Source organism: Anomaloglossus baeobatrachus, chromosome 5 (assembly GCF_048569485.1).
Source record: "Anomaloglossus baeobatrachus isolate aAnoBae1 chromosome 5, aAnoBae1.hap1, whole genome shotgun sequence".
NCBI lineage: Eukaryota > Metazoa > Chordata > Amphibia > Anura > Aromobatidae > Anomaloglossus > Anomaloglossus baeobatrachus.
The window spans coordinates 39,449,895-39,461,920 of record NC_134357.1 but is presented as its reverse complement, the minus strand read 5'-3'; the positions used below and the strand labels follow the sequence as shown (position 1 = coordinate 39,461,920).

The window sequence follows — 12,026 nt, the reverse complement described above, 5'->3', positions numbered from 1 at the left end:
ATACAAGTCATCCTGCAAATAAAAATAAAAAAAAAAAACAAACAAAAAACTATTATGGATGTTAGCTGAAAAATTGAACAGCTATGCCTCTGAATACAATGAAAAAAAAAAAAATCTGTTGAAAAGGAGCAGTCAGCTTTCCTGGCATGTCTATGTAAATACTTGTTTTCTCCACAATACTGGAGCACATTTTTTATCAAATAAGTTGTGCCTTTTTTTTTATTCCTCTTGCAAATGATTTAACTGACAGCCGAGTGTCACCAGCCCCGAGCGTTTCCCCCACCAGCCCCGAGCGTTTCCCCCACCAGCCCCGAGCGTTTCCCCCACCAGCCCCGAGCGTTTCCCCCACCAGCCCCGAGCGTTTCCCCCACCAGCCCCGAGCGTTTCCCCCACCAGCCCCGAGCGTTTCCCCCACCAGCCCCGAGCGTTTCCCAGCTCAGTGCTTTACTGCCTCACCAGTGCGTTTGTATAGGGGTGCAGGCTTTTAAATGGGGGAATGTTGAGATATCCATTTTTCTAAAAGGAATAGCTGAGGAACGGCACGATCCAGAGCTCTCAGTACAAATGCTACATGGTGTAATTGAGGTGATAACATGAAGAAACGTTCCTGTGCCCGTCTCTTGGGTATATGAAGATTGCACAGGACAGCAACAGCCAGCGATTAGGGCCATAACATGAAGAGCCCGCCAAACACATCCACTGCTGCTGGGCCAGGAACATTAATCTGACCCCAAGACACCAGTGCTAGATCTTGTAGCTGGGAGAAGCGGTGCGTTACTTGGCAGTTAATAGGCGCTGGATTACAGGAATATAACTGGATATGTATCCGTGCAGAAACAATAGGGAACTTTGCAGTTCACTTTGTACATAAAATAAGAATTATTCTTACCGATAATTCGGTTTCTAGGAACCTTCCACGACAGCATAGGAGGTTGTCTCTCCACGCCCTAATTGGGACAGGAAGTTCAAGAGGTTTAAAAGGACCCTCCCACAGCCAGTGTCTTACAAAGAACCCATAGCATATGAGAAGTACCACATATTCAGGAATATATGAATACAAAAGGGGAGGGAATTACCTGCTGTCGTGGAAGGTCCTAGAAACCGAATTATCGGTAAGAATAATTCTTATTTCTCTAGTCCCTTCCACGACAGCATAGGAGGAATACCAAAGAATTGATACCTAGGGGGGGACCACAGCCTGCAAGACCTTCCTGCCAAAGGCCAAATCCCTGTTGGAATCCAGATCCAGACGATAATGCTTCGTGAAAGTATGGAGCGACGACCACGTAGCCGCCTTGCAGATCTGCTCAGGGGAAGCCCCTGCCCGTTCAGCCCAGGAGACAGAAGTAGCTCTGGTGGAGTGTGCCGTAAATCCGGTAGGTGGAGAGAGATGCTGAGCGAGGTAGGCGTCTCTAATTGCCCGCACAATCCAGTTGGCGACGGTACTCTTAGCTACCTTCCTGCCCTTATTTCGACCAAAGGGCTGGATAAAACAGGTTACTATCAAGGCGCCAAGAAGCAGTAACCTCCAGGTAGCGCAACACAGTCCTACGGACGTCCAAAGAATGAAACACTTCCTCACCGGGAGTCCGAGGATTCTGACAGAAGGAAGGCAGGATAATGGACTGAGAACGGTGGAAATCCGAAACCACCTTGGGAAGGAAGGAAGGGTCCAGCTGAAAAACAATGCTGTCATCTCTGACGGTCAGGTAAGGTTCCCGAACAGACAAAGCCTGAAGTTCTCCGACTCTGCGAGCAGACGTAATAGCCACAAGAAAAGCAGTCTTGTGAGAAAGAGAACGAATGTGACAAGAGCACAGTGGCTCAAAAGGTGATTGAGATAGTCCGGTAAGGACCACATTGAGATCCCAGCGAGGCGTCAGGACCCTCTGACGTGGACAGAGTCTACTAGCGGACACAAAGAACCGACGGATCCAACGATGATCCGCCAGAGCCGTGTCAAAGACTGCACTGAGGGCTGACACCTGAACTTTCAGGGTGCTAGGCCTAAGTCCAATCCACTCTGGAGAAAGTCCAGAATCTGCGCAATATTAGGCCGAAGTGGGTCAGGAGGCCGAGAACCACACCAGGAGGAAAATTTCTTCCAGATTTTGTTGTAAATACTATTAGTCACTGGTTTACGGTTCTTCTGTAGGGTAGCCACAACCATGTCAGAAAGCCCTTGGGCCTTCAGTGCCCGGGCCTCAGAAGCCAGGCAGCCAAGTTGAGATTCTGGGGAGCCGGATGGAAAAATCGGACCCTGGGACAGTAAGCTGGGGTCCGAACCTAAGAGGACTGGGCCGTCTATTCCTAGAGTCATGACCAGGCTGTACCAACTCCTCCGAGGCCACAGCGGGGCTACCAGTATAGTTGGGACCCCTTCGTCTCTGATCTTCCTCAGGGCCCTTGCGAGAAGAGGAGGGAACGCGTAAGCGAGGCAAAAGGACCAACTGTGGCAGAAAGCGTCTACCCCTAACGCCTTGTCCCGAGGGTTCAGGGAGAAATATGTTGCGACTTTGCGATTCCCTGCCGAAGCAAAGAGGTCCACCTCTGGAGTACCCCACCTTGCCACCAGAGAGCAGAACACCGCCTGATCCAGACTCCATTCCCCCGGATGAACATCCCGACGACTCAGGAAATCCGCCTGAAGATTTAGTGAGCCCTTCAGATGGACTGCAGAAAGGGATAGCAGTGATTGCTCCGCCCATTGAAAGATCCGGGAGGACACTGACTTCAGGGCGCCTGAGCGTGTACTGCCCTGATGGCGGAGATGTGCCACTGTTGTGACATTGTCTGAATATACCAGGACATGAGAGTCCCGGACGAGGTCCTGAGCCGCAAGGAGGGCTTCCCTGACTGCCCTGAGCTCCCGGTAGTTGGAGGATTGGGAGCTGACAAAGGACTCCAGACCCCTTGAAATGGGGAGTTTGCCACCATTGCACCCCATCCTCGCAGGCTGGCATCTGTGGTCAGTGTAACCAGGGGTGCCTGCGTCCAGGCAACCCCCACCTGCAGGTTGGTGGGCCGCAGCCACCAGAGAAGGGATGAGGAGACGGGCCCCGAGAGGCGAACCCATCTGTTTAGGGATGACGGGAGTCTGTCCCAATGTGTCAGGATATGATCCTGGAGACACCGAGAATGGGCCTGAGCCCACCTGACTGAGGGAATGCAGGACGTCATAGAACCCAGAGCTGACATAGCCGCTCGAAGCGTCGGGCGAGCCTGCCTGCGAAGCTTCGATATTTTGGCTAACAGAGCTACCCTGTGGCCCTCCGGGAGAAAAGATGCCTGTCGGTCGGAGTCCAGCAGTACTCCGAGAAACTGCCGAGTGGAGGAGGGGGTTAACTGTGATTTTTTGAGATTGGGAATCCATCCCAGGGACCGAAGGATTCCTAAAGACTTTTCCACATGGTTCCGGAGGGTTGGAGCAGATGGAGCCATGAGAAGAAAGTCGTCCAAATATGGAACCAGACAGATACCCTGCAATCTTATGAAGGCGACCACCTCTGCCATGATCTTCGAAAAGATCCTTGGAGCCGAGGAGATCCCGAAGGGAAGTACATTGAATTGGAAATTAAGCACCTCCTCCCCGTGTAGAACCGCAAACCTGAGGTATTGCCTGTGACCCGGATGGACGGGCACATGGAAGTAGGCGTCTTTCAGATCTATAGAGGTCATCTGGTGGTGTAGTCCTATCAGGGGGGATAGCTGATTTTACTGACTCCATCTTGAACCGCCGGTACCTGACCTGACGGTTTAGACGTTTTAAATTGATTATTATGCGGACGTCGCCAGACGGCTTCTTGACAAGGAAGAGGCGAGAGTAGTGTCCTACCCCTTCTTCTCGACTCGGGACTGGAGAAACGACCCCTGAGTGCATTAGCTCTAGAATCTTTGCGTACAACAGAGCCTGTGAAACCTGCGACGCCAGAGCCGTGACTCGGAGACCCGGACGAGGGGGGGAGAGGAATTCTATTAGGAGACCTTCCGAGACGATCTTCAGAACCCATTGGCAAGTGGTTATGGACCGCCACTGGGGAAGAAACGCCGAGAGTCGTCCCCCCACCCGGGCCGAGTCACTGTTTGTCCTGCTGAGGACGTTGTTGATGGGGAGGGATGAGGATGTTTCTCCCTCTACCCTTAGGATAGCTCCACCTGCCTGCCTTCCCTTTCCCTCTGGGCTGGGAGGCCTGAGGCATCGAGGGACGAAAGGACCGCTTCCTGGTGGGTCTAGGATCAGGTAAGGCCTTACGATCGGTCGCCTTGTCCAGAATATCATCCAGGGCAGGCCCAAACACCAAATCCCCTTTAAACGGAAGGGAGCAAAGCCTCATTTTGGAGGTGGAGTCTCCACTCCAGGCCTTAAGCCAGAGGGCACGTCTGGCAGAGTTCGAAAGAACCGAGGTCCTGGCCGCCGGCCGGACAGATTCCACCGAGGTATCTGCCAAAAAACTGGTAGTCTTCCTAAGCAAGGGAAGGGATTCCAGCAATTCCTCCCTAGGGGTCCCTTGGGAAATATGAGCCTCCAACTGGTCTAACCACCTAATTAGGGACCTGGATACACAAGTGGAAGCAATGTTAGCCTGAATAGAAGAAGACGATGCCTCCCAGGATCGCTTCATTAGGCCTTCTACCTTCCTATCCATCTGATCCTTCAGTTGGGAAGTATCCTCAAAAGGGAAGAGCCGTTTGCTTAGCTACCCTAGCCACCTGTACGTCTACTTTTGGGACCTCCCAATGTAATCCAGAAGGTTCTAGAGGAAACTGGCGTCTAGGGTCACTCCGTACCCGCCTCTCAGGAAATTCCCATTCCTGAGAGACAATATCCAGAATATTCGCATGAACTGGAAATCCTAATTGTTTGACTGTTTTCAGGCCAGCAAACATTTCATCCTGGATTGAGGGAAGAGACTGCACTTCCTCTAACCCCATAGTGCTCCGAACTGCCCCAATAAGATCCCCCAAATCTTCTGAGGGAAACAGAAAGGACTGGTCAGACCCCCCAGAGGGAAATCCTTCATCAGGACCCTCAGAGGTGGAATCAGCGTCCTCCTGATCAGACGGGGCCGACTGGAGTTTCCTCTTCTTTGGAGAAGAGGGCCCAGGAGCAGGGCCGGGAGCAGGGCCAGGAGGCGGGCCAGGAGCAGGGCCAGGAGCAGGGAGGGAGGCCAGTGAAGCCCTAATCTCCTGTTTCATCATGGACCGCAACTCGTCTATCAGGGACGGTTGTTCGGCCCTAATAATCTGGTCCGTACATTGTTGGCAAAGCTTTTTGTCCCATACTGCAGGGAGCTTCTTTATACAGACAGGACATTTTTTAATTTTTTCAAATCTGTCAGGTCTATCCGGCTTATCGGACTTGTCAGCCTTCTCTGACTTCTCAGACTTCTCTGACTTTTCATTTCTGTCAGTTTTCTTAGTGGCCTTGTCCTCCTAGAAAACACAGACCAGAGAGCCATAAATCATCTGACTGAGACCTATGTCTGAGGGACCATCCCCCTCCATACTTACAGTAGCAGGGGCCACACTGGGCTCTGCAGCTGCAGCTGCAGCGGAAGACATGACAGGGAGCACGGTTGCTTACCATGATCTGACGTCTTCACGGCAGCCCTTATGCAAAAGGGCCTGCCCCCCCCAGTGACGGCTAACGTTCCCCGCCTCCCGCATCCGGTCCTGGACAGGCCGCGTCAGCGTCGGCGTGTCCTCCACGCTGCCTCCGCAAACCGGAAGCGCTCAACCGGAAGTTCGCAAGACCGGAAGTCCCGCCCCCGGGAGCACTTCCGGATCGCTCCGGCAGCGTGCATGCAGGAAGCGGCCGGCAGCTCAGGGAGGACGCCGGCCGGGGAGCTCAACAGCCTGCATCACCCCAGAGGGGGTTCCGGAAGGCTGGAGCAGCGGTCCCCCACAGCGTGAGGGAACAGCAAGGGAGGAGCGGTGAAGGCCCGACCGATGCTGTCCGGCTTAAGGTAACAGGGGAAGAAAAAAAAAAAAAATATTATACTGTAGTTCGCCGGCCACCACAGCATAGGAGAAAAATAAAAACCTCTCCATGCCCCATGGGGACAGGAAAGACACTGGCTGTGGGAGGTGGGAGGGTCCTTTTAAACCTCTTGAACTTCCTGTCCCAATTAGGGCGTGGAGAGACAACCTCCTATGCTGTCGTGGAAGGGACTAGAGAAATCCAAGACGTCAGTGAATGGAAAGCATCTAAAGTCCAAGATCATGTTCTGATGAGATCCGCCTGACACGGTGCCATCGCTACAGCTCCCAAAGACTCACCTTGTGCTACAGGGAAGATCCAGCAGAGGAAAAGTGGCTTCTTGTTAGTGGCGCTGGCACACTGCCCCAGTATCAGGTAATGGGCAGAGCAGGGGGAAGGAGAAAGGCTATTCTGTGTCAACACTGGGGCAATGTGTGCATGTGTAGCATTTCAGTCAAGTCTGAGCTGTCAATCAAGGAAGCAGAGGGATGAGCTGGGAAGGTGCTCCAGACCGCCCACAGTGCACACAGTGCACCAAACATCCATTTGGGGCGGCACGGTGGCTCAGTGGTTAGCACCGCAGGCTTGCACTAGCCTCAGTGGTTAGCACCGCAGCCTTGCACTAGCCTCAGTGGTTAGCACCGCAGCCTTGCACTAGCCTCAGTGGTTAGCACCGCAGCCTTGCACTAGCCTCAGTGGTTAGCACCGCAGCCTTGCACTAGCCTCAGTGGTTAGCACCGCAGCCTTGCACTAGCCTCAGTGGTTAGCACCGCAGCCTTGCACTAGCCTCAGTGGTTAGCACCGCAGCCTTGCACTAGCCTCAGTGGTTAGCACCGCAGCCTTGCAGCGTTTGGGTCCTGAGTTCAAATCCCACTAAGGACAACATCTGCAAGGAGTTTGTATGTTCTCCCCGTGTTTGCGTGGGTTTCCTCTCAGTTCTCCGGTTTCCTCCCACACTCCAAAGACATACAGATAGGGAACCTAGATTGTGAGCCCCAATGGGGACAGTGTTGCTGATGAATGTAAAGCGCTGTGGAATTAACAGCGCTATATAAATTAATTATTATTATTATATTACTTTCAAGATAGTTTTATTGAAAACTAAAGGAGCATGGAAGCAAAAAGCACGGAGATGCGCTCACTCCATAGCAAAGTTTAGCACCAACAGAATATTCCTTTAAAGTCATGTTCACACTGAGTATTTGGTGAAGTTTTGTTTTTTTTTACATCACTATTTGTAAGCCAAAACCAGGAGTGGAAGAATCAAAGGAAAAAAGTAGAATAGCAATTCGGGCACCACTTCTGCATTATTCACCAACTCTGTATTGACTTCCAAATATTAAAAAAAAAACAAAAACCCACCAAAATATTCAACGTGTGAAAAGAATTCCCTCACTGTATGCAGCAAACTGGGGAATCAGGCAAAACAATCTGCTCATGGCAAAAGTTAAAGATGTTATCCCCTACTTTTCCATTGATGGCGTATCCTTAGGGGTCTGACACCCAGCACCCTCATTCATCAGCTGTTCTCAGTGCCGCCAGTGGCAGCAGAAAGCCGTAAATGCTAATTTCTGGAGCTGCCCTGTCTTCTGATAGCAGCCGTGGCCAGGGACTGCACATCCGCCTCCCATTCAAATCAGTAAGAGGTAGATGTGCAGCACCCGACCACTATCAGAAGACAGAGCATCTCATCGGCAGGGGTGCGGGGTGTCAGACCCCGACAGGTCATCAATGTCTGATCTATCCTAAGGAGAGACCATCAAAGGAAAAGTAGAGGACAACCCCTTTAAGTGCATAAACCATCTGCAATATTTCCAGAAAGTAAGAATCTAAAACAGCTGCAGTGTCCAGTGTGAACATGGCCACCAATGCAAAAATAGTGGACAAACCCTTTAAAAATAATTTGCCCTTAACTGAGCAGCACATGAAATTACAAGAGATATTACTAACCTCCTAAATTGATGATCGCGGACCGCCCTGCCGCCCCAGATTGTGGGGTCTGCAACAGTCACCAGAATAACCAGGAAGGTTACAATAAAAATCACCAGAAGGGCCACTCGCTGCCGGGAAAACTGTGTGACCGAGGGCAGGCTGCAGTGCCAGGACACGGGAAACAAGCAGGAGAAGCTAATCCTGAAAGAGACAAACACAGAGATCATTAGCAGAACACACCAACTTCCAGAATAAAATCCTAAAAAGTTAAAAGGTCCACTTTTAAGGCCCTTTTTTTTCTACATAAATGCATGTATTTGGGGATAAAAATTATTTTTGCTAATGGGTTTTAATAAAAATGTTGCACAGTTTACCTTCTATAGCCTCTGTGTTGTACTGTTCTATTACTGACTACAGAATGAGTTAACTGAGAATCCATGAGCGAGTTTGTAACAACAGCTATGTGCGCACGTGTGCGTATTGCATGCAGTTACGCTGCGATCTGCACCGCAGCGTAACTGCATGCGTCCAGCATCCCCAGCACAATCTATGAAGATTGTGCAGGAGCCGTGCGCACGTGGCGTATTAGAACGCAGCGATTCGGCTGCTGCCCGAAGCGTGCGTTCTAAGAAGTGACATGTCACTTCTGTCGTGCGCTTTGCATGCTGTCTATAGGGAGAGGCAGCATGCAGAGCGCACGAATTCTGCAGGCACCAGGCACTTCAGAACGGAGCTTTTCAGCTGCGCTCTGAAGCGGACCTTTTGTGTGCGGGCAGAACGCACACGTGCGCACATAGCCTTATATGTGAGAATATGTAGCTCTTCTATTGGTTTTTTTTTTCTCAGATTTATGAACACATTACTATTTTATATGCAGAGAAATATTAAAGAGAAAAAAAAATTTACATTTTAATGGAAACTAACTGCAAAAATGAGTTTTAGCCCCAAACACATGCATTTAGATAAAACAAATTGATCCCTAAGGGTAAGTTCACACAGTGCGTTTTTCGCAGCTTTTTGCGTTTTTTTGGGTGCGTTTTTGGCCTCAAAACTGCATGATTTTGCTTCCCCAGCAAAGTCTATGAGTTTTCATTTTTGCTGTCCGCACACAACTTTTTTTTTAAGCTGCGTTTGAGCGTAAAAAAAAAAAAAAAAAAAAAAAAAAGGGGACGTCAATTCTTTCCTGCATTTTTCTGCGTTTTCCCCCCATGCAATGCATTGGAAAAACGCAGTGATCAAGAAAGCAGCAAAACGCAGCCAAAAACGCACCAAATCGCGGTAAAAACGCATGCGTTTTGTTGCCGCGGGTGCGTTTTTAGCGGCCAAAAACGCAGCGTGTGCACATAGCCTTAAAGTGGACAACCCCTTTAAATGTCTGAAAAACAGATCAAAATTATCTAGTAAGGTTGTAAAGTCCAGATAGTCAATGACCCGGAACATTTGTAGATGGACCCTTTTTCACATTCATGTTCTCACTCTTCAGCTGTTCCAAAAACTACTACTCCCAGCATGCCCAGACAGACTGTGGCTGAAAATTTGCTTTTTAAAACAGAAAAGTCAAATTCTGTACATCCAGAGCTGTTGTGGTTTCCAGTACATTGGGCGTGCTGAGAGAAGTAGTTTGGAAACAGATGAAAAGTTGCTGTAGAGCACGGTGATGTATCTGCTGCATAGGTGGGGTGCAGAGATTTGGGCCCGGTCCTCTTTGCTCCCCCCCATGCACCAGTGCAAGTTACTTTTGCGTTTATGGTGATTACCTGGCCATAGGACCCCAGTCAGCTGCTCCTCGCGTCTGTTCTCCACATGTCACCTCTTACACCGTCTGCCGCAGGGACGAGGCGTCACGTATAGAAGCATCGCCGCCTCCTCCTGCCGTCCTGGCTGGGAAGTACATGAGAGTCACACCTGGTACGCGGCCATCATTACGTCCTGTTAGAAGGCAAAAATGAGGTGACGTAAGTGTTGAACATTAACCGCACAGATAACACGCAGCTGACACGCTGGCCGGAGATAAGCACGAGGTGGCCACCTGGACGGAGCACACACATCAGACCAGCCGATTATATGTATGGAGGGGTGCACACCGGGCACTGCTGGGAAAAATATGGGTCGGGCAGTTGGAATACAATATGTCCAATTCATTCTCCTTATGGCCAATCAGAGGCTGCCATTAATGTCGGTCAGCCACTTATACCCCTATCGATAATGTCATGTGGATTGTTAAAGGGACGTGCGCTGCAAAATGTTGAAATTAATCCATGTAAGCCGGAGACCGCTCATCATGATAGGGCCCAATAGACCAATTAGAGAAAGGTCTTCTACAGGAGACAATCTCTAAGCTAAAGGGTATTACCAAGTCAAAGCTTCAGTGGCCCACGGCTCACGGCAGGGGGTCGCCCACTGCACCCCACCAGAACAGGGGGGAGGAGGGGCTGCCCACTCCCCGGGGGCTTCAGCGAGACCAGGGGGCTCATAGGCCGACCCACTCCCCGGGGGCTTCAGCCAGGCCAGGGGGCGCAGAGGCCGAACCACTCCCCGGGGGGCTCCCGCCAGACAAGGGGGCGCAGAGGCCGACCCACTCCCCGGGGGGCTCCCGCCAGACCAGGGGGCGCAGAGGCCGACCCACTCCCCGGGGGGCTCCCGCCAGACCAGGGGGCGCAGAGGCCGACCCACTCCCCGGGGGGCTCCCGCCAGACCAGGGGGCGCAGAGGCCGACCCACTCCCCGGGGGGCTCCCGCCAGACCAGGGGGCGCAGAGGCCGACCCACTCCCCGGGGGGCTCCCGCCAGACCAGGGGGCGCAGAGGCCGACCCACTCCCCGGGGGGCTCCCGCCAGACCAGGGGGCGCAGAGGCCGACCCACTCCCCGGGGGGCTCCCGCCAGACCAGGGGGCGCAGAGGCCGACCCACTCCCCGGGGGGCTCCCGCCAGACCAGGGGGCGCAGAGGCCGACCCACTCCCCGGGGGGCTCCCGCCAGACAAGGGGGCGCAGAGGCCGACCCACTCCCCGGGGGGCTCCCGCCAGACCAGGGGGCGCAGAGGCCGACCCACTCCCCGGGGGCTCCTGCCAGACCAGGGGGCACAGAGGCTGACCCACTCCCTGGGGGCTCCCGCCAGACTAGGGGGGGCGCAGAGGCCGAACTACACCCTGGGGGGCTCCCACCAGACTAGGGGGGCGCAGAGGCCGACCCACTCCCCGGGGGCTCCTGCAAGATCTGGGGCAGGGGGTTTGGTAGTTCCTTCGAGACTCCCACCAGACTAGGGGGCTCAGGACTTCTATGAGGGTGGATGGCACTTGTATCCCTGGGATTTTAAAGAACTGGAGGTGGTGGAGTGCATATGTACGTGTGTATGTGTGTGTATGTATGTATATATGTATATGTATATATATATATATATATATATATACATACACACACACAGTAGAACGGCAGTATATGCTGGGACTACTAGTGCTACCAGTACAGCCCACCTGTCAGTGCCGCCCTCCTCTCACCATGCTGCCAGGTGCCCGCAGAACCTCCGCACCCGGAAGTCAGGAGCCGGCACTGACTGCGTGCCTCTGTTACCACGTCTTCAGCTTTTTTTTTTTTCCCTGAAAAACTTTATTAACACGACAACATCGCGCATGTACACATTGATGTCACGTGACACGGGTTGTTTCGCCGGCGCAGCTGTGAACTTCCGGCCTGTCAGATGAGGGGCGGGGCTTATGCAGTCAATATGGAGGCCGCACTGTTGGGGGGCGGGGGGATCAGACAGCGCCCTCCGGAGCAGCAGGGAGCAGCAGGGAGCAGCAGGGAGCAGCAGGGAGCAGCAGGGAGCAGCAGGGAGCAGCAGGGAGCAGCAGGGAGCAGCAGGGAGCAGCAGGGAGCAGTCTTTCTGACTAGTACTTGTTATCTGAGCTCTTAAAGGAAAAGTTCATTCAAATCTTAAAGTTTACTTTTGGTATATTTTGTGGGAATGGGAGCACTCACCGTAGTGGGCTGCCTCTCGGACAAATGGAGGGCGTGCAAGGCAGCTGAAAGCGGCCACTGATTGCAGGGCTCAGAACATTGCAGCCTGGTCTACAGAAAAAATCACATCCAATAGTGCAATACAGGGGGGGGGGGGCAT

At 52.4% G+C, this 12,026-nt stretch overlaps 1 protein-coding gene across 2 annotated transcripts in view; it reads right to left on the bottom strand.

The window, feature by feature from the left end:
• Positions 1-11,466, bottom strand: part of ENTPD7 (ectonucleoside triphosphate diphosphohydrolase 7) — a 54,698-nt gene extending 43,232 nt beyond the window's left edge. Inside the window, exons 1-3 of one of the 2 annotated variants that reach the window (XM_075348421.1) lie at positions 11,407-11,466; positions 9,670-9,841; positions 7,931-8,113 (exon numbers count right to left, since the gene is read on the bottom strand). In XM_075348421.1, coding sequence (XP_075204536.1) covers positions 7,931-8,113; positions 9,670-9,677 — 191 coding nt within the window. In that variant the 5' untranslated portion in view covers positions 9,678-9,841; positions 11,407-11,466. Of the gene's footprint in view, positions 1-7,930; positions 8,114-9,669; positions 9,842-11,382 lie in introns of both variants that reach the window. The other variant, XM_075348419.1, reaches the window with a different exon arrangement.
• Positions 11,467-12,026: the final 560 nt, after the last annotated feature.